Raw genomic sequence first — 22,860 nt, 5'->3', positions numbered from 1 at the left:
CAGTCGAACACCGGACGGCCTCGGTCGGACTTTCCAATAAAATTTACTTAAATTCAGAACTTTATTTTAATTACCACAAACAAAATTACTTACAAATGAAGATGTTTAACCAAGAAATCAAAAGTAAATATGAAAAAGAAAAAAAACAGTTGATCATCATTTGACAAAATATAATTAGGCCATGTACTAATGTTTGTCTTCCAGATGACTATATGACTATATCTAACGACCGTCATATATTCATATGTCTATAAAATTCAACGGGCAACTTCTGAAAATGAGGACAGTTTGGTCGGTCAACCTTTTCGGTCACTCGTACCAGTCGGTTGTTTGGACGGTCTATATTGGTCGGTCGGTTAGCGGTCGGTCCTTCGACATAGAATTTTGACCGTGACCGTCCGCCAATTCTTTCGGGCCGGTCGGACACTGACCGTTATGACCATCGGGTGTCCATGGACACTTTTTTGAAAAAAAACCTCTCCAATGCAAAACTTAATTGAGATCTTAAGATTATGTGGAAGCATTAAGTTTTAAGATGTCTCAACTAGAAACTCTATTTCTGAGATCTCTTTTGAGAGTCTTAAGTGTCCTAGTCATCAAATTTAATTTTTGGACCAATAAAAAGTCATTCTTTCTCAACCACTTTTTTCTATTAAATATATCTGTGACATGTGTCTCTATTAGAGTTTTTTAGAGTGTTGCATTGGAGAAGGACTTGAATTAGAGACACTCAAGTTAGCCACATAGGAAAGAGAATCTCAATTGAGACTCAACACATAAGCTAATTAGAGTTTTGCATTGGAGATGCTCTTAAGTAGTCCTTGATAATAATAGTGTATTATTTTTGAGCAATTATGTGTTGACACTTGTCACACTCTTAATGACAATGTGAGTTCTACCGTATGAGAGTACTCCATTTCACTATTAAGATCATTTGTTTTGAATTGACATTCTCCACAAACAACCCAGGTTGCAGTTAAACTTTCTTAAGTAATGACCGGTCTTACTAGTAAATTTAATTAATGAGATAATTTGGCATTTGGTGATCTATTGTCTTGTTTCTAGATCGATGTAACAAGTATCTAAAAGTAACAATGTTTGTAGAGTTGGAGAATGGTGTATGTTTTTGGTTCGATCTGAATTCAAACTTAGAGATGTAACTCGGTGATTGTCAAATTTCATAAAGTTTATTTAAAATTTTGGGGTCTATGAAGGCATTAGGCATTTAAGTAGGAGGATACAATAAATTGAAACATGGCTAGTTTGATCACAAGACCCCCCAAGGTGGAGTGAGAGAGAGAGACTTAATTCAAATTTTCATTTAGCATAACCAATTTTGGCTACATTTGATGGGAAAAGATCCTCCAACTGACTGCAACAAATGAAGAGCAAGATCTATAATTCTCCTAAACCGTAAGGGATTAAAAGATCTTTCACTTTCTTTCTCATCACTACATTATCTGACACTTCATTTCCCCATCCCAAACTTATATGTAAGAAAAAAAACACATTTAGCAACAAGAATATATGATGACAAATAACAACAAAGAATGTTAATAAAACGACTAAATCGAAAATCAGAACTTCGAGCAATGACTCGGCAAACCTGTATCTTTATCGACAACAACAATCTCCGTGGAATTATCACAACTTATAACATCTTGTCCTAGTTTTGCTCCTGCAGATTTCATTCCCTTTAGAGACAATGCCTTGTTGAAGAGATTCACAGCCGGTAATTTTGAAGCAGGAGGCAATTTCCCACCTGGTAAAAACCCTCGAAAATCATCCTTCAATAATGGAACTTCAAAATCGGTCTTATCGTGCTTAACTATATTGTCTTTCGCGCTAATATGAGCTCCGGGTTCCATATGGTTTGTTGAGAAACTTTGTTGGTTCGGGAAATTCGGATAAAGACTTACATACCCTCTGAGATACATCATATCTATCAAGAACTTCTTCCATGAAGCTTGCCATCCATTTGTTCTTGATTTTGGAATTTGAACTGGATTTTCCTTTGCATTCTCTGTGAATCTCATGTTCATATAAACATAGAATTCTCTCCAGTGTTTAGGGAAGAACACTGAACCCCAACTGCAAGGTAATTGATGGAGATAAGGTGTATTTGGGTGAATATGCTTGAAATACTCGGTCGGATTCCACTTGGGTCTTTCTTTTACCACTTCGACTAAACGAGGAGTGTAAAGAGAGATTGAGGAGAGCTCGGGAAGAGAAACTTGTGGGTCATAGTGGTAAGCTAAAAGCGCGTATTTTACCCAAAGATAGTAATATGGAGAGACTTCGATATCGTCTTCAAGTAAGAGACCAAAATCATCGTCAGATGATGGATACCAACTCTCACTGACAGCTCGGATTAATCCTCCTTGAATAATTCTTCTTCGAAGGATTTTCGGCCCATGAGGCCATTCAAATGAATTCACTAGCTTTATAGTTTCCTCGTCGACTTTACTATCCATGTTGAAGCTGATAGAGATCTTATCACCGACATAGTATGAATCACTGAGAGACTTTAGAAGCCTAGTGAGAGAGGAAGCGCGATTTTGGGTGATAATGTTTACAGATAGCTGCATCTTGTTCCAATCTGCATTTTAAAAACATGTTTGCTTATTAACTCAACTCAAAATTAAACAAGAAAGAGAGAATTATCAAAAGACTGATCATGTTCCTAATTGATTTGATATAATTTATATTTCTCTTACTTGGCAATGCAGTTGATCGAAGATCGGCCATCCAAAGAACCTTAGAGATTGAGGACCTTGGTAGAAGAATCATCGTTGTCTTGTTTAGATTAGCTTCTGAAGACATAGCTAGAGCTTTCCTCACATTCGAATCAATATCAGCGACTGTGATTAGGACACTTGGGTTGTGAATTTTAATCAAACCTTTCATACTTGAGTAGACAGATTGAACAACAGGAACTTCTGATTTTGATATTCCTGAAAGGGCCCCGACACCTAAATCGAAAATTTTGAATCTTCTTTCCGTGCAAACTAACTTGGGCCATTTCAGAGCAACTGCAGCTTCTTCACATGGACAGAAGTTGCCACCAGCTACGGCAATATAAGCTTTCTTTCCAACAGTTGATCTGAATTTCTCGAGGAGAGGTGAAAGAGCTTTAACTTCATCAAGAGAATGTGCATAGAAAAGGGCGTCTATTTTTTGTGGGTTCATTGCTGCCCATTGAGTCATGTATCCTGTAGAAAGAGCTTTCCACCATTGATCATCTCGAACTTGAACAACATCTTTGAAGATTACAGTCGTTTCAGACACATAAGCGAGTCTGTGTTCACTATCGCCCCAAGTTTCTTTGTCATTTGGATCAACCGGAAGCACAAAAGAACCCGCATCTCTGTACTTTTGGAGTTGATAACTGCACATGATTCAAAATATTACATATAGTCTTAAACAACAAAGCAATAACAAAAACTAAGGGATAAGCAAGATACGTTTAAGTTTGTGGACATCCAACTCTACACCAATTGTCCGCTAGTGGGGAGGCCCTAGACTATATTCCTGGGAGACTCTCCTTAGTCCATGTGGGACTATTCTCACATATACTCCATAATTGAATGGATTAGTGAAAGACTTGCAGGAGTCAAAAGTAACATTACCCAACAAAATATTTTAAAAATAGTTTGGTTAATACCTGAGATGAAGATCTTCGCCAGTCATGAAGGTAAAGGGTGTCTCTATGAAGAGTGTCTTCACAAGCTCGGCAGATAAGAACCATGAGCTGGATAGAAAATCAACTTGAACAATTTTGTCCACTGTGATTCCATATGCTGGATCAGGCAAATAAAGTCCTGCTTCTTTGGATCGAAACTTTCTATAGCTTGGAAATGTATAATCTTTTTGTCTAAAAGGCAAAATTCTTCCTATACTTCCTAAAACCGAGTTCTTATACTTCTCTGTTCCAGCTACATGAGATAGTATCTGTAACATCTTCTTTCCGGGTATCATATCATCATCAAGAATGTAAACAAGATCCGATTCCGTTTGAAGAGCCATTTGAAACCTTCCATAATACTTGAAATCATAACTCGAGCTAATAAAGCTAATTCTTGTATCATTATAGCTTTCGACAATCCTCCTAAGGGAAAGCTCGTTCGGGCTCCCAAATGACAGTACCCAAACACTATGAAACGGGAGTGTCTGATGAAGTAGCGAATCAAGCTGAGAACAAAGTGTTTTCCTCTTGAAATGGTTTAAAATCACAGTTACTTTTGGGATTTCAGGACCTCCTAATTTCCATTTTGAGTTCATTCCCATAAGCTCGGTTAACGTCTCTGTCCCAAAAGACTTGCTCTGGAAGTCTAAAACTTCATTATAAAGCTCCGTCTTGAACTTTATCATCACTGCATCGTTCGATTTCTTTTGCTCAAAATCTATCTGCTCTTGCTCACAAACCTCGGACGGTGAAACTACGGGCATAAACGTTAACGATTCTTGGTATCGTCCAAGAACATGGGTTGGAATGATATAGCTTTTCCAATTTTGGGCAATCTTAGTAGCCCATGCAAACTCGGGTTTAGTTCGTAAATCAACAGTAGGACTCATGTAGTATAGTAGGAACGTAGCATAGATTGCAAAAGCAAATTGAAGGCAAGTAAGGAGAGTAACAAGTCTAGCAGGAGGACTCTTTTGAACTCTCACTTTACCTTTTCCACCAACATAATCTGTAAACATTCCTTCCAAGTAATCACCACTTCTTGTATTCGAATTTCGATTAAAACCCATTTTTATCAATTCAGATATGAATAAATGGAGTATAAACTCGAAACTAGAAACCCAAATTTAGATTCAAATATATAGAAAAACCTCAATGGAGTTGCACAATTTGCAGTATGTGAAGTTGGTGCAGATTCACCAAACTAAGCATTTGCTGAAACAGATTTCCACTTCTTTTGTAAAACCCATGAACAAGATCTTCAACTATGAATCTGAAAGCATTGAGAAAGGAGAACTGAAAATGAAAAACAACCCGAATTCGAGAATACGAAGAAGAAGAAAACAGGGTTGGAATTTGAAGAACAATGGATACTGTGCCAAAACTATATATAAGTAAGAAACCCATGAAAAATTCATTGAAGTTCACATGGGTTTAAAATTATTTAATGAATTTAAGTACAATGTTACCTTAATTACTTTCCAAAATCTTGAATCTGAAAGCTCTCTTAAAAACCCTAAAACACAAGTAAAATTCGTCAAACCCAAACCCCAAGAACCAAAATTTATGCCGGAATAAGCTAACCAAAAATCAAAATGAAAACGAGTAAAATGCAGTGATTCTCTCTCTCTATACCTTTGTACGACAAAGACCCTTTTACTTCACCAGAATGAGAAGTTAAACCTTTAATTTCACCGGCATTAATGGATCTAAAATTGCAGAGAAAGAAAAAGATATGAAAGAAGATTGACTGAGTACTAAGATTTAAATAGATCATAATAAGATGAATTGCAATGAGGGTTGACTTGAAATGAAGATATGAGTAATGCATGATTGCCAAACTTTGAACAAATTGAGTTGTGAAAATCAAATATTTTTGCTTGAGAAAGAATTATCAGAAAAGAGTTTGGTTTGCTTATTGGGGAGAAAGCACTTCTTTTTTTCATTTTCTTTTCTTTTTTTGGGTAGTCATCACTCATCACTCTGACTTTCAAACGGAACGCGTTTTAAAAATAGAAGAAACCTTAAACCCTCAATTTATGTGTTGTTTTTACAATTTTTTCAACAAAAAAAAAACAGTTACACATTGAATCTCATATCTATTCAATCTCATATCTTGTGGTTATTTTAGGAGGCCATCATTTAGACAAACAAAAATAATTTTTCAGAGTACAGAGTTTTACGCGAAATTTCTCCCACAATTTATTTGTTATCTCTAAAGCCACATTTATTTTGTACGTTGGTAAAGATTGTCGTCAATCTGTTATTGTCAGTTATTTTGAATATTATTTCAAATCTTAAACATTCTTTTGTCACGACTGAGTCTTAGGTTTCAGCCGACTAACACCTTGGTGTTTAAGTAGGCTAAAACCCAAGGTTGTAGTTGACAATAGAGAGATAAATGTGTGAGGCTAGTCTCACATGGAAAAATAGGTATGTAGCAATCACGAATATAATGTTTAGGTCATCTCCACTCATTGTCAATCGGTTTTGAGTTGGATGACCACAAACTTAACATGGTATCAGAGCTATGCCCACAAGTGATAGGCTTAAAAGACACACGTGATCCACGACACCCGAAAGAAAAAAACACATTTCTAGACTCAAAGAACCTCGCATGTGAGGGAGCATGTGAAAATTGTCCCACATGAGAGAATAGGTATCCAGAAACTAAGAATATAATGTATATGTCCTCTCCGCTCATTGTCAATTAATTTTGAGTTGGATGACCACAAACTTAACAAAATTGCGATGGTTGTGGTCGGAAGAGGTGGATGAAGTTGATGGTCGGAGATGAGAATAGAGGATGAAGAAGAAGAGTTGTGTTGTCCTGTAAAATTTTAGATCAATATAGATCACTCAAGGAGCAGTATTTTATTAACATGCATGCATATTGCCAATTTGATGTTGATAAGCGCAACAGGTAATTCCTTGTTAACATATACAACCGTGGCGAAACTTGATACGGATAAATTGGTCGAATTATTAAGCATCACTTAGAATTTGGTTTATCTTGTAACCCATTTCAGGACATACAAGTGTTTTGCTGTTCTCCAGGGAAAATTTTGTGGTTGTTGAAAAAAATGGAAAATATGGTTTATAAGAAAAAATTATGAAAATGATAACCGCTTTCTCTGAGTAAATCGTTCACGAACTTCTTTGCTTCTCCGGTGAAGGGTCCTCCCTTCGCCGGATTCCTCTTTCTTTGTATCTAAATAAAGGTTTGTCGGATTCCTCTTATCCAACATTATCACCCTTAATTCTCTTACTCTTCCTCTTCAATCCTAAACTTAAATTTCATACGCACTCCATTCTCTTCTCCTCATTTAGATCTTCCTTCTGATTCTGACAAAACAACTTTCAATCGTGAGTTTGTCTCCGTTTCAAATTCCGGCGAGAAAGGATTTTTCAGGAGATTTCTTCAGAAACAAACTTTAATTCAATTTTGCGAAAACTTTGGATGAATCTAGACCCGTTATTGTTTAAGAAACATTGTTTTCCTTCGCCCTAATCAAGTAATTTCGTTCAATTTTGATCTCTATCATTGAAGAAATTAGGTTTTTACAGAGTCTGTTAATGGCGCAAGATGACATGCTTGAATTTCAGTTTCACTTCAATCACTATATCTTGTCCGTTTACTTAAAATCTTTCGAGAGTCTGTCCACTACAAAATGATGGTGGTGGTGGTGGGTTTAGTGGTGTTTATGGTGGTGGTTGGTCTGTGGTATTCAGCAATGGTGGTGTTTCGATGGTGTGTACCGAGGCAGTGGTGGTGATGCGGAGAAAGGTAGAAGAGATAGGGTATTTTGTTTTCCTTATATCAAGTACAATAAATTTGGTGGTCCTTCAGTGGCGACGGTGACTTCCTGGTAATGACGGTGGTTGCTCAATCGGCTGAGATATTTTAATCTTAGTTTTTTGGCGACCTCTAGGGTCTTTTCATTTTTTATCTTTAGGATCCTTTCATCTTTCTTCTTTCTTTTTTCGTCAGAGTCTAGTCAATTTCTCTCACCTCATGAGGTACTTTACATTCGAAGTTCTGAGAAATTACTTATGTAACTCTCATGTCGCTGAACCGAGAAGAATAAGAATTTATCCATGTAAATCTGTGATTGTATCACTTATCAATGAAATATGATTTCGTGTGGTTTCAAACAAAAAAAAACCATGATATTTGATAACATTACAAATGTTTGGAACTAATTAAACACCTCTTACATGGGTAAGACATCTGAAATGTTATATACTTATGCAAGTACAATTGGTTGTCATTAATAATTCCCAGTCATTATAACCAGTATAGTTATCTATTTGAGGTGATTTTTTTTATCTGTTTATTTAACAAAGGCAAGGTTTGGATGAAAAATGAGTTTTATCATCCTTTTGTTCCTTTCTAGTTATCTTTGTTAGATACTCCAAGTCAATTGATTCTTCATATCAAAAGTCAAATTTCAACACCAAACACATCCCTAATTCCATTATCTGGTTTTAAAACACAATGGACTTTGAGCACATTTTTCTGGTACTACATTTCTGATTTCTTTGATCAATAGTTAACTTGACCAAATTGGTAATGATAAAGTAAGTGGAAGATGATTCATTAGATGATACATAGAGGAAGCTCTTTTCTAAAACCCCAAATTATAAAGGGAAGTTTCAAAGACACTCCCCCCTTATAAGTTCTCAAGGTGACCCCTCCCTCCCCCACCCACTAAAAATACTGTCTTGACAGACGCGCTTTTAACTTTATATATAAAGGACATCTTTGAACCTTCTCAATTATTGATAAGGCAGTTTTATAGGCACCCTTGTTACATGGTTAACTCATCATGACTTAGGAGAAAGTTGTAATCATGGTATAGGGCGCCTCCGGCAGCCAATTCTTCCAAGGTGCATTTGCGCAGGGGAGTTTTAGCAAAAGCAGGGGTGACCCCGGAAGCCTAGACTACGACTGCTAGTGGAGATTTGAGGGTGCAAGAATTTGGTTTAGGTCGGTTGGGATCTGGATTATGTTCAAGTTAGACAACAACGATACAACTATACAAGTACTTCCTTGCTAACTCCTTATTTTCTAATAGGATAAGGGCTAGTTTTGTATTTTCACTGAGAGAAAAAGACCAAAATGTCATCCAGTCATTCATCAAAGAGGTATGTTTATCACCGGTTTTATCGCACAATCAAACTGTTTTGAATTACCATTCCACCTCAAAACTACAGAGGGGAAACCATTGACATTCATTCTAGTCCTCAATGAACAAACATAAATCTCTCTATATTCACGTTTTTATAAACAAAAAGAACCATCAAGTTGATTACCTGCATCATTAAATCAATGATAAAAAACAATAACAACAACGAAGTGGCTGTAGTTTAGTGGTGAGAATTCCACGTTGTGGCCGTGGAGACCTGGGCTCGAATCCCAGCAGCCACACTTTGTTATGTTTTTTTTTTCGTTCTCTATATCCTTATTCTTTGAAGAATGATTAGTGGCCCTATATATATGATTCACCAAAACGTTTTCATTCCTTCGTATACCTTCTCTCTGTCTCCTCCTTTCATATCCCACACTTGGGTGCAAGGGTGCCCAATCAGTTCCCTCACCCGCATTTCACTTTTGACGCGACCCCTTCAATGGTTAATTCGGTGATGCAAAGATGGTGGTTGATGGTGAAGATAAAGACTGAGGGTGGTGATTGATGGAGAAGACAAATAAGAGATGGTGATCGGTTGGGGAGTGCGGATTTCTCTCCACTTCTCTTTTTGGTTCGTGTACAATACTACATTTGAAACCCTCCTGGGGTTAAGAAAAACCCACTAGGATGTCAGCTTGGATACCTCTATGCCAGTATCACCCCTCTCAACACCAGACCACCTTATCTTTATCTTATCGGTTTTGGAAAATTTTAAATGCATTCACTATTTTTATTATATACACTCGGATCTCTTTTGACTTGGAAAAAAAATGTCTTTTACATGTGTAAATAACAAAATTGTGAGTGCATTAAAAACTTGAAATTTTTTACGAATATGGTTAGGGTTTCGCCATCCATGAGATACTCAAGGAGAAAACAGCCACGATTGGTGGGTACATTTTTTAATGAACACAGAATACAAGTATGATTCCTTATGAAAGAATGAAATTCTAACATATGCGAAAGGGATGCAACAATTTCTTTCGGCAAGTCTGATCCACTAGTCAAAACGAACCCAAGTTCAAGAGTCTGGTGGCTCAAACAGAGGTGGGCAACAACTTCTAAATAACCCACAACAACACAAGAACCACAAACTGCACAGATTAAAGCAAATGACACAAATTAGAAATTTAGAGAGAGAGAGAGAGTTTTGAAAGAGAGAGATTGAAGACCTACTCCTTACCATATAGACAAGAAACCACACTGACAGTGACTGCTTTCAGCAGAGGTCATGGGCAGCAGCAGTTCATCTATGGGTTGTGGAGGTGAATACGATGAGTTCATATTTTGTAGGAGAAGATGAAGGAATCAACAGAGATACCTTCCTTACTCAAGTCAAGGCCAATATAGAGATTTATATGTTATAAGTAGTTTGGTGCACCTTCCCTTCCTCGGTTCACTTCCAACTACCATTCAATGCCTGCAAGACTAGAATTGAATTGGACCAACAAAAACAAAATCTCAACCAACACATCCCAATGAAGCCCATAAACGGGTCTTTGCAGTCCAAACAGTAGACTGAGATTAGAATAGGCATTATATCTGCTTGTGGTCGTTCGTCTTCTTGGACAAACATTAGTACATACAACTGAAATAACTATAATAACAAAAAGGAAATTCCCCAAATAAACGATAAGAGACCTATACTGAGCCGGAGATCATACACGGGAAACCCCCAAGATTAAGAGTTTGTTTCAGAACAAATCAACTCCAGTGTAGATTCTTGTAAAAAAGAGCAGAGAAATGAAACAAAAGTTTTTCGGTTTTATGCTCTCATATTTCTATTACACTTTCTATAGTTACATCTTCTACTCAGAATCCAACTACATGAAATTTCAAAAATACTTTAGGAGACTCGTATCAAATAAATATAAGAACTTAAACCAAAATTAAGGTACCTTAAATCAGACCCCGTCACACCAAAACTTGCATCAGAGTTGTTTTGAGATACCACCAACCTGTATATTTACCTCCTTTCAACCCCTAATCTTTTATCTATTCTTCTTTTTGTGAGTTTTGGCGGCAGAGGTGCTGGACATGGTTCTGAGTTCGGGTGGGAGCATGGATTTGCGCTGCCTCGGGTATGGGTAGATGATTGCTAATTCACGAACGCGTCTTAGAACAGACTGCGGTATGAGACGTGAAGTACCGTTTCGCCCCTGATCAACATTTGAGGCACTGTTAGTTATAAAGGTATAACTTTTACAGAAGTTATAAATGAACATTTGTGGGGGAAAATGACAACTAAAAGACAGTAATAAGATGAGTATGACTACACGAAATGATGCAAACCCGTATAAATGTAGGTCAAATGTCCCCTGATTTAGGCACTACGACGTAGGCCCCCTAAACCCAGTTCCGTGTGGTTCATGATTTTTCTTCTGCAAGTTTTCCCTTTTGACCAGCCTAGGCATTAGACCACTCAAAAACCCTAGCTCCCAAGTAAGACAAGGTGAAGGTCTCCCGAAAAATGTGGGACTGAAGTGCAATTCACATGAATCTTTTCCAGCTCGCATCATGGAAACACAAAAGATTAATGTGACGGAAGCTAGCAGAAGAGATTACTTCACTCTTGTCCTCCAATTGCGCCCCACTACTTGCCCTGAGGAGATTTCGCCATTTATCCTGCAAAATGTCAAAAAGAGTGAACTAACTTACAAGTTCAAGAAATAGGGATCTCCAACAAGGTGCAGCGGATTATGGATCCATATCTACCTTGAGATCAACAGATGTGCGGTAGGCCGAGGATGCAAACAAGAGCCTCTTTAGTTTGGTCCATCTTCCAACTCCATACTGAGAAACACCATCAACTAGTGTCATGACCTCCGAAAGAGTCCACGGCGTATGACGCTTTCGTCGAGTTCTCACTGTTGAGACACAATCATCTGATATGTCGTATTCTGACTCTGTTGAAGATGATTCCATGTCGGAACTGTGGCTGTTATCCAGTAGTAACCTCTCGTTGTTGTCATCCCCACTATCATTTTCCTGAAATCATTATCGATGGACCATTTTCCACCAAAACAAAATTGCCTTTAGGAAACAACATAAATGTACCTTTGGGACAGTGACTTAACACCGTCTATTTAAATCTACAAGTGACTTCCATTGGTACTCAAGATCCCAAACAATCCAACCAGTTCAAAGATGGAAAATTTGAAATACTGCTTCTGTTTTCACCAGGTAAATGATTGGTTAAATGGAATATTAGGCCATCGATGATATTGTAGGCACCTCTAAATCTGATTAAAATGCTAGGCAGATGTGTAAATAACGACAAACCGAGGAACCTAGTTGATAACAAGTAAAGATGAATGGAGCTAGAACTAATATGCTATACAAGGACAGGATGTATATTTCCTGAAACAAAAAGATGTACCTGAGTATCAGAATTCACAAAAGAATCATGGTAGCGAATCAGTGGCGTTGATTTGAACTCCTTCCTATTATGCTGATCGTATAATCTATCCAGCATGAACTTATCCTTTGAGCCTGTGAGAGTAGTATCTAACTTTCCACTAGAAAGTCTTGATTTCGTATCTGATATTTCTTCAATATACCTTCGTGTAGGCTTGCGCGATCTCTTTCTTGTTGTACCTTCTCCATCTCTCCAACTCAATTTGCCAACTCCAGTTTCAATGACCTCGGAATAGTTAGTATTGTAAACATCCACGCCAGCAAGTTTGTCCCTTAACATAGTCTGATCTGTTGGTTTATCCTTCATACTACCCACCGTTGAGTATATTTTAGGAGAACCGTTTTTAGATTCAAAAAGCATGCCCCCATTTTGTTTCTTACAAAATATTTCACTTTCCAAGATGCTTGAATCGTTTTTGAATTGAAGGAAGTTCTGCAAACCAAATGAAATACGCTTGATAAGCCACTGTTTATCCTTTACAGTTGTCTCTCGCCCAAATGTGCTCCTAAAGGTATTGTGTAGTTCATGAATGTTCATCTTGTTAAGCAAAAGTATGTTCTGATCAGATGTAGATTCAGACAGAGGAATTGCTGTCGATGATAATTCTGACATGCCAGCTGAACTAGTGTCACGATCTCTCATTCTCGAAGAGCAACTTTCAAAACCTAAATTTCCTGAACCATATTTTAGATCAGAAACCTTTTCAACAAATTCAGTATCTGCATACAAGCAAACTACACGATATGCAGATTCATCTTACAAGTAAACTGACGAGCATAATTACATAATGACTAACGAAAACAACTCGTGTGGCTTACCAAGAAGGAAATCATCACATCTAGATAGGCCATTTACATAAAAATCTTCCTCATAACCTCCTTGCAACATTCCATCAAGATACTACAAGAAAATAAAATCGTCAATGAAAAATTATGACAGAAAAAATCACTTAGCATCAATAACGGTATACAGTAGTGGTATAGAACGACCTGTATCCAGTGGCGAATCAGCCACAGAGGTAGATAAAACTAACTGTTCATACACATTACGCATGCAAAAAGGCGTAAGTCGAGAAGGTCCTGATGATAACATATCAGGCAGGTAAAGCTTGCCTGAACATTTTTAAGAAAACATTTTCAAACCACTACTTATTAGCAATAAACATGTCTATTTATATGGTTGTAAAATTCAACTTCAACTTTCAAGTCCAATTGTCTAAAGACTAATTAAATAGGTTAAACTTAAACATCAATTTGCCAGTTTGAAGGTATTGACCTACAAGCTACAGAAAGTACAGAATACTTCAAAGTTTTTGGTTTACATTAAATAACTGTTCATGAGAATAGCTCAATAGCACAACCAAAGATGGAGAATTTTTACTGTGCTTCACGATAACCATAACGATTGAAGATATATAAAACCAAAATACATACTCCAAATTTTGATTCATCACTCCATTCACGAGTAATATCAGGTAGCAGCATTCCTGAAAGAAGAGCAAAGAAAATCATCTGAAACAGAATGCAAAAACCGCATAAACAAGAGTTATGTGTCAAGTTTATAAGGTTTTGATGGCTATCGACTTCAAAAAGATAAAAGTGGGATTAAAATAACAAGTCGGAGAACAGATTCTGGGAGAACGTCAATAAATTTGTTTTCTCTAGAAAACATGAAGCCCGTGAAATGAAAGGATGCACACTACCCATCCACTTTCGTCAGGTGGGAGTGGGATCCACTGGTATTTCAGAATCTATCCAATTACAGAGTTCTAGTATTCATTATAAGATGGCAGGGTTTTAAGTTACTTAGATTGATAGAAGTAGGTTTTCCATCTTGATTATATTTCTAGCCAAAAGTGAAGTGTACGTAGAAACCACATCTTGTCCAGCAGCACACTGGCACGTTCATTTAAGAACTATGCTGGAAGCAAACATTGGTCGTTTCCAGTTCCCATTCAGAAACCAATATTGGAGATCACTTTAATTTAAGAAAACAAATAGCTCCATCATTTTCCATCAAACATATTCCTAGAAGAAACCGCTTCAACATTGAGCATAAGTTTCCATATATAGTACTTTTATCAACTTTTCACGTCTAGAATCAATTTCTAGGGAAGTGTTTCTCAGACAAGCAATATAATCAGCTCCACAGGTACATGACTAAGATTCAGCTACACGAGCCCATCAGAAAACAATGTGACAATTGTCAATGTTTCTCGGACAAGCAATATAATCACGCAAATATAAGAACAGAATATACTTACAACATTCATTTTACGAACATGCCTACCTTCAAAATAAATAGTGCAAGGATGCGAGTGTAGTTACAAAATACCCCATAAATCTACATTCAAGTTCGGTCTCCAAAACATCTCCTATGAGGTGAGAGAAAACGTATTTGAGGAGGGGTATTTATCTAACAAGTACCATTGTAGAATAAAAAAATGTACTAGAAGCATTATTACCATAACCAGTTTGTATGTGACTATTGGGATCAACACAGCCGGGAAAATCTTCAAGTGATAAGTATTCCTCTGAACTTTCCTTGCCAAAATGGAAGACCGCGTCCATTGAGACTTTCTCATTTATTGGTTCTTGTAACAAGTGTTCAACTTCAGTTGTTTCATCTTCTGAAGCAGGAAGGAGAGGTCCTTCCAGTTCAACCTACACAAGAGCTTAATTTTCAAATGCTAGCTCATCCTGTTATTGTGAGTTTACGATCACAAAAAGTTTCTTCAACAAGTCAACAACATTGATTGCTGGCATATTAGATCATACAAGATATCGAGGTTCCCAGTATTAAGAAGTTGAAAAAGAAAATATGTCACACAGGCAATTCCAAAGTGAAAAGCTAAAAATGAGCCAACATAGAGCGACAACAATCATTTTGCATCGGCGCATCGCTAAGAGCAAGATATCCAAGTTCAAAAACAAACTCTATCCATTTTAAATTAAACACGAGAAGTAATCCTTACCGGGAGAAACTCATGTTTCAATCTGTTTGCCGCCTCACTCGAATTCATGGAAGTCTTTCAGAAGTATAAAATACTCACTGTCATGCACATATCTTGCCCATTTCCAGCATGTCTTTGGAGTTCCAATCACGTTATCAACACTGTGTATTGTGAAAAAGAAGAATAATCACTGGATCACAACCTCATACGTGAACGAGTGCAAAATAAATCCCAACACAGAATTAGGTCATACAATAAGCACTTTGAGCAAGTATAAGATTAATAAAGAACATTTAATACCACATTCCATAAGAATAGTAGGGTAGAAACAAGATGTGAAGAACCTCTAGATAAATATGAATCAGGTATTGATTCTGACAGATGAATGAACCATCTTATCGATATATACTTTCAAGGAAATAGGAAAAAATTATTGACGATACTCTTTATGATTAGTTACATTGATGTACATAGTAGTTAAAGGCAACAAAAAAGTCACAAACAACTATGCAAATCTTGTTCATTCGAGCAAATCCTGTTTATGTGAGCAAATCTAGACTCACTCCCTAAGATTATTTATTACATATTACTATAGTAGCAAATCTAGACTTTCACCAAATACTTGTCCTTGAGACCAGCAAGTTTTCCAATTGACATATTGACGTGTAATTTAAACTCTCATCTACACCCTTGTGCACCGCCTTTTTTTTTTAAACATTTGAATTAATTGAAAGGGGAAAAACTATACAAGGGGAGGGAGTTAAAAGCTCAAAGGGAGCATAGAGCAACCCTCCCAAGGGAAAGAGAAACAACAGAAAAAAGAAAAAACTAACAACAGACTAGACGAACAGACCGGAGTATTACTCCAAAATGTCCTCCCAATGTAAAATAAAATCCAAGTAAGACTTTTCGCCCATCCTAGGTTCCTAGTCCAATGAAAGAGAAGCCCTAGATCATCTTCCACCTCTAGATCACTGTTTCCATTCCCCTCCTTGAAGATTCTTGAGTTTTTAAACTTCCATATAGCCCAGAAATAGCACTAGGGATAAGATCCCAAAGTTCCTTCTTGGCCTTCTTTCCTCTAATTTTAGGCCACTCCTCCAGAATTCCCACAATGGACCTCGGAGTGCACCATTGACATTTTGACGTCCTAACAAAGTAACTCCACAGCTTGGAAGCAGAGCTACAATGAATAAACAGGTGCTCTGAAGATTCTTGTTGAACTTTACAGGGGTAATATCGTCCTCGGAGTGCACCCTTGTGCACCGGCTTGAATAGGACAAGGGGTAATATCGTCCTTTCACACCCTTACAAAAAGGCACCTGTCCTATTAGCCACGTAGGACAGGCGGTGCACAAGGGTTTACACAAGGTGTACTATTAAACATTCTTCTTGAGCTTATTGACCTGATTCTGACTCCTCTCTTTTGAGTGGTCTTCGGCCCCTCTCACACCAAAAAGCTAGCTCAAGAGGTGAGCCTTTTTGTCACAATTATTCACTTCCACAATCAATGTGGGACTTTTCTTCTGGTCCGGTATCAGTGTTAAGTAATTTTGGGGCCTCCTTCAATCCAAAGAGATGAGGTTTTCCCCACTTCTGAACTTACCACTAGCCCCTTCCACAACAAATGTGGGATTATCCCATCATTTTCTTCACACTATACAGGAAACCTTGTGAAATATAACGTACTGGATCAACGACTTGTATTTCGAACTTCATAAAAGATATCAAAAAATATTTGAAGAAGAAAAGTTGTGTGAAAAATAGTAAAAATCTAGTTAATCAGACATACTAAACACAGTAAATCATCGTAGTCGTCTTTCTCACTTTTAGGGCTTTGTTTTTTTTTTAATCAGCATAGTACTAATGCTGTCGCTTTATCGTTTATGCTTCTTAGAAAGAATCAGTAAGATTTCAACTGCTTGTTAGAAAACTCCAAAAACAAGAAGATAAGAAATAATTATAAGAAAGCTTAACCTAATATAGAAATGAAAGAAACTAAATGAGCTTCAATAAACACTTAAAACCACTGAACTGTTACATCACCAAAATTCTAGAGAGAGAAACCTCTAAGAGATGGAACAAGTAAGAGAAGAAGAAAAGAAAGAGAAACCAAACCTTCGGATATGAGAGATCTTCGGTGACCGACCGAACAAGAACCAGCGAGAGTGGAGGTAGAAGATGAAGAGACGGTGGAGAAGAAAAGGGAGGGAAAATGAGAGAGAGAGAAGATGCTTTACCTTTTTTCTACGGTCGGACTCCAAAACCTCAAAAAGTGCTTTCTTAGTCACCATTTGGAATCCGGTCGTACGGCGTTTAGTCGCCACGTAAGTTGACGGAGTCACCGCACTCTTAACGGAAACCTGACGTGTTTATGGATGGCATTCCTATTGAATCTTACAATTTTTAGAGTTTCTCTTAAAAAAAAATAAGTGTTATTTTCCTTGAAGCCCCCTACTTTGTGACCAGCTTCTCGCGTAGCCCCCTATTTTATCAAAAATATCGAGGACTCATTTTTTCCGTTACCGTTAAATATTTGTTATTCTCTCTCCTCCATCTCATAACTCTCTCTGCCACGTCATCTATCACGCGACATCACCATCTTCTCCGATAGGTCGTCGGGCGACCAAAAATTATGGCGACCTTCATACTTAAACAAAAAATCTCTCTCTCTCTCTCCACCTCACCTCTCTCTTCTCCGACAAAGGTCGCTGGCCGAAAAAATTTCCGGCCGGCGGCGACCTTCAAACATATAAAAATAAATTTCTCTCTCTCTCTAAACACTCTGGCGAAGGGGATTCCCTTCGCCGGAGGTAGGTCTGTTCGTCCAACAGACCTTGATAGATCTGTTCGTTGAATATATCTGTTCAAAAACAGGTATGTTCGCAAACCTTCAAGGTCTATTCGGGCAGACCACTGACGAAGAGCTTCTTTTCGCTGGATTGTTTAGAGAGAGGGGAGAAAGAAAAAAATATATATTTTGAAGTATGAAGGTCGCCGGAATTTTGACCGGGCGCCCATCCTATCGGAGAAGATGATGATGTGGCGAAGGGGTTGACGTGGCAAAGAGAGGTGATGAGATGGAGGAGAGAGAGTAACAGACACTTAACGGTAACGGAAAAAAAGGGCCTTCTAGCTATCATTGATAAAGTAAGGGGATAAGCGAGAAGTTGGTCACAAAGTAGGGGGCCTCTAGGAAAATATAAGAATTAAAGTAATAAAAATAAATCAATGAAAATTTTACTTTTTAACTATGTTTTATTAAATATAAAAATGACGTGTGTACTTAATAGAGTTATTTTAGATATCTTCATAGGACATAGATTGGCGGGCACAAAAAGAAATTAATTGTCTTCATTTTGTCACTTGAATAAAAAAATTTAATTAAAACTTTCGTTTTTGGATTGTTTTTTTTTCTTCAATGCTCCATTAGAGAGGCTCTTAATTAGTAACCTGTAAGTGATCTTTTAAGGGTAACAGGTGACATTAGTAAATATTTATGGACAAAATGTGTTATAAACATTTCAAGATGTTTTAAAGTGTTAAGTCAATAAATAAAATATCTCATGGATATATCAAGATATTGAATTCATAGACAAAATCGTATCGATATTTTAGTATTATTGTTAATTTAATATTTATTACTAATTTTATTATGGATTAATTTCATTTTAGCCCCCAATTTGTGATCAACTCACCGTTTTAGCCTTCACAAGTGTCCGCAGTTCGTTTTTTTTTCTCGTTCTCTATTCTCATTGTCCAGCGAAGAGGTTCTCACCTTCATTAGACAGTGATAGTAGAGAAAGAGAAGAAAGGAAACCGTGGAGAGAATAAGAAGAAGAGAGAAAAAAATAACACTTTTTTCTCTTAAGGCCGCCAAGGAAAAATTGGTTGTCGACCTTCATTGGAGAAGATATGATGCGCCGAGAGGGAGAAATGGTGTGGAGGAAAGAGATGATGAAATTGGGGAGAAAAAGAGATATGAGGTGGACTTCATTGATTTTAAGTTTTTTTACTTATTGAAACTGAGGAGAAAAATTGGTTGGCCCCTAAGGTATTTCCGAAAAAATAAAGAAAATACATGCTATTAGGGGCCAAAACGAACTGTTGGATAATTACGAAGCCAAAACTGTGAGCTGGTCACAAATTTGGGGCTAAAACGAAATTAACCTTTTTTTCATTATTTTAGTGTTATTATTAGTAGTTTTATTATTATTATAAGAATATATAATATTATTGTTATTTTTTTTTTGTGCAAATAAACATTTTCAGATTATTATAATAGCAGGATACTAGGTTTTTAGACTACTAATAATAACACTAAAATAACATGTTTTTACTTATATGCCAAACATTTTCAATAATATTAAAGAAAATAAACATTCTCATTATATAAAATAACATGTTTTTACTTATATGCCAAACATTTTCAATAATATTGAAGAAAATAACATTCTCATTATATAAAATAACATGTTTTTACTTATATGCCAAACATATGTTTTTAGACTTCTTTCGACATCTGAATATCGACAGTCGGTGAGTATTTATTATTATAATAGTAGTATTATCCATAATTGGTGAGTATTGAGGGAGAGAGCGAGATCTAGGTTTAAGGAGCGTGAGATTTATAGTGGGAGATATCTAGAGAGATATGTTTACAATAGGGAGAGAGATCTAAGATCTAAGATCGTGATAAGAGCGGTCAAGATTAAAGTGACATCATGGAAACAGAAAGCAACCCAAACGAGCGAGGCATTGCTAATCATGGATCGTTGGAATCTAACACTCCCACTCACCATGAAAATTGCAACTACATGTAAATGGAAGGGTCCTGAACTTGGCCAGACTCTTGTAAATACAGATGGCGCTTTTGATTCGTCATATGGAGGTTTTGGTGCTATATTGCGTGATTATAATGGAGATCCGATTGTCGCAGCTGCAGCCATTACAATGAGAGAGTCAGTAATAACTCATGAAATGCATGGAGTCCGGTTAGGGCTCCAATTGGCTTTGAAATATGGTAGAACTCGGGTCAAGAAAGCAACAGATTCTTTGCTTACTGTTTCTATCCTCACAAACCCAGAGAAACCACCACCGTGGCAGATCAAGAGATTGGTCCGAGAAATCAAATTATTATGGGAGCAATTCGATGAGTGTTCTATTATGCACGTGTATAGGGAAATAAACCAGGCAGCAGATTACCTCTCAAAAATGAAGCCCGCAAATGGAATGATTGAGATGACCCCAGAAGCAATGCCTGAGGAATTAAAGAAGCTAGTGAGAGATGACCAGAGGGGCGTAATTAGAATTAGGCATACTTAATTTGCTGATTGATATGTTTCTTTATAAGTTCTTATTGTTTCATTCGTCATTTTCTAACTCATTAGTTGTGTAAAGGGTCGGGCCCTTCAACCCGTTGACAATTTCAAATAAAAAAAAAAAAAAAAAAGGATGGAGACTAGGGGCAGAAATAAAAATAAAATCAATTTTTAGTCCCAAAATGAGTATGTCCTCCAGGTCCAATCTGTAGGGATTTACACCCTTCTACTAGTGTTTATAGCGGAAATAAGACATCTAATGTCTACACTAGTATTCCCAGGATCACATGCAAAACTAGTAATTAATCTAATGGAGATAGTGGATTACCGTAATCGCTTTTCCCTCGAACTAGTTGAATTGATTGAAGAAGACCAAGAGCTTCAAGTGTAGCTCCTCTACTTGGGACACGAGCAATCAATTTGATCTCCCACCTTGTTGTATAGCTAGCACACCAATGGTGGTTGGATAATAAGAAGACCTTCTTGCTTGACTAGAAGATAGCTTGGGAATTAGCTCACTTTCTCCTCTCTACTTGATGTGGTAGAGTAAGAAAGCTTAGAGAGAAATTCCACACCTTATTCTCTGCCCTAAGAGTGTTTATATAGAACCCTAATAAGAATCCACCTCCTTTTAGGTTTCCCAAAACACCCTTTAGAATAAGATTTAGGGAAATAGTCGAAAATAGCAACTATTGATATTTTCTCAATTCCCTAAGGAGATGACGTCCAAACCCAGCCAAAATTGGCAGATTTAATATTTATAACATAAGGAAACGTCACTCCAAAAATCAGCCCAATCCGAGCCCTAGAAGTGCCCGAATCGGCTAAGGCCCAAAAACCCTGTTTTTGGCCTTTTTGCACTATCTTTGCCCAATTCCTTTTTAGGCCTATGAGATATGTTTATGGGACACTCCCATGATTATATCTCACTCCCACTAGTCATATCCTAGATCAATTTGACACTCTTATATGTAACCCGTTGTAGGATCCGATCGAAGTTAGCCGCGAATTACTTCATAATTCGACGATCGTAGTTGGTCTCTAGCTACAACTCTACGATCCCTAAATCAATCGGACTTGATGATCTTCCACATCAATTATCCTAGCCGACATATTGCTCGCATTGCCATCTTGGTCGAAGGACATCTCCTTCAACTCCTTCAGACTCCCACTTGGACTTAGAACAAGCGCAATGCCTCAATTCCCGTGTCAATTTAGTATCCCATCTGATACGTCACGTCATTCAGACTTTCTTGATATCCGAGTACAACTGTAAAATACAAACGATTAACTCCTAATCCGTTTGAGCGTGGCCACGCATTTTTCAGTTGCTACTCATCAAGTGGCCTTGAGACACTTTGTACCTAATGTGATTTAGGATGACACAATCCATTCTTGCGCTCCCACTTAACTTCATGTCTATCATGTCCTTCCCAGTATTCGTCTTTATAACCTCCTTTACGGCGCGGCGTTTGACGGAACCAAAGTCAGACATTCCTTTCATAAGATGAGTGGAGCACTCATGTTTTGGGGAATCTCTCCAATTGTCTTTATGAGAAGTATTGACGTTCATCACGAGTGATGTACTTCTCATTTGAGGGTCATCCAGTGTATAAACCTTTTACACACCCACGTAGTCGAATAGAATATACTATTCCTATAGCCCATGAAACTGCGCTATCCCATCGACTCCCGTGCTAGTCTTCGTGAGTCATTGTTGTCCATGCAATGACCTGGACCAGGGATTCGATAATAAATATTCCAAGTTCACTTAATAGGGTTTCATTCATCAGATCACGTATCTGACAAACCTATTCGGAATGTTTATCATCAATGGACTGTCGTTTAAATACTAAACCAAATTTAGACGACTTGTGAAATAACTCTATTATTTCTGATAACGAGAGTTGTAAATCTGAGCCTCTTCCGTAAAACTCCTTTTACCCACTCAGTTTTACTCGTCGAGGTTTAAAATTATACCTCATGCCTTAGACTGTGTATGAATCTCATATTATGTCTTAGGTGACAGTTTAGTTTGACTACCGTGGTAGTCGGTTTTAAACTTTGCTAATTATCAATTAATTTGAAGATTGCTTACTTCAACCTTGATAATTTCTAGTAACTTTTACTAGAGTTAAGGCTTTTAATTCTTTATGTAGTATTTGCAACAGTTCCCGGCTTAAAACACTTTTAGCCTACTTTCCTTCCATGTCTGAAAGTTTGCTACGATGACATGTTCAACTTTTGTACTACTTCATCCTTTAGCCTTCTAGGATGTACTAAGTAGTGTT

General features: G+C 37.2%; 2 protein-coding genes and 1 non-coding gene across 9 annotated transcripts; 1 reads left to right on the top strand and 2 right to left on the bottom strand.

Annotated features, from left to right (window-relative positions):
* Positions 1-1,307: 1,307 nt before the first annotated feature.
* Positions 1,308-5,822, bottom strand: LOC147564707 (uncharacterized). Of its 2 annotated transcripts, none has more exons than XM_086649297.1 (5): positions 5,321-5,822; positions 5,155-5,201; positions 3,665-4,981; positions 2,718-3,388; positions 1,308-2,599 (listed from the first exon to the last, which is right to left on the bottom strand). In XM_086649297.1, exons 3-5 carry the CDS (start codon positions 4,753-4,755, stop codon positions 1,578-1,580), a joined length of 2,784 nt encoding a protein of 927 aa, XP_086505423.1. In that variant the 5' UTR covers positions 4,756-4,981; positions 5,155-5,201; positions 5,321-5,822; the 3' UTR covers positions 1,308-1,577. The 2 variants fall into 2 exon arrangements, with proteins under 2 accessions (XP_086505423.1, XP_086505430.1); XM_086649304.1 differs by having other exon boundaries at positions 3,665-4,958; positions 5,321-5,782.
* Positions 5,823-8,936: 3,114 nt separating this feature from the next.
* LOC147564705 (uncharacterized) lies at positions 8,937-17,517 on the bottom strand. Of its 6 annotated transcripts, none has more exons than XR_015227948.1 (11): positions 17,367-17,517; positions 15,270-15,409; positions 14,760-14,958; positions 13,729-13,781; positions 13,114-13,195; positions 12,257-12,960; positions 11,593-11,865; positions 11,443-11,502; positions 10,776-11,036; positions 10,061-10,474; positions 8,937-9,971 (listed from the first exon to the last, which is right to left on the bottom strand). XR_015227948.1 is itself a non-coding variant. In XM_086649223.1 (9 exons), the coding sequence occupies exons 2-9, from the start codon at positions 15,315-15,317 to the stop codon at positions 10,869-10,871; spliced, it is 1,596 nt and encodes a 531-aa protein (XP_086505349.1). In that variant the 5' UTR covers positions 15,318-15,409; positions 17,367-17,517; the 3' UTR covers positions 10,539-10,868. The 6 variants fall into 6 exon arrangements, 4 of the variants coding, with proteins under 4 accessions (XP_086505349.1, XP_086505368.1, XP_086505361.1 ...); XR_015227945.1 differs by having other exon boundaries at positions 12,257-12,969; positions 17,367-17,516; XM_086649223.1 differs by lacking the exons at positions 8,937-9,971; positions 10,061-10,474 and having other exon boundaries at positions 10,539-11,036; positions 12,257-12,969.
* Positions 9,045-9,116, top strand: TRNAH-GUG (transfer RNA histidin (anticodon GUG)). The gene has a single exon. It is a non-coding gene; the product is annotated as a tRNA-His (tRNA).
* Positions 17,518-22,860: the final 5,343 nt, after the last annotated feature.

The sequence above is a fragment of the Eschscholzia californica genome, unplaced genomic scaffold, assembly GCF_041429995.1.
Source record: "Eschscholzia californica isolate CP2 unplaced genomic scaffold, dmEscCali1.0.p SCAF_1, whole genome shotgun sequence".
In the NCBI taxonomy this organism is placed as follows: domain Eukaryota; kingdom Viridiplantae; phylum Streptophyta; class Magnoliopsida; order Ranunculales; family Papaveraceae; genus Eschscholzia; species Eschscholzia californica.
Note: the sequence above shows the minus strand (reverse complement) of the source record. Positions and strands in the feature narration are given on the sequence as shown.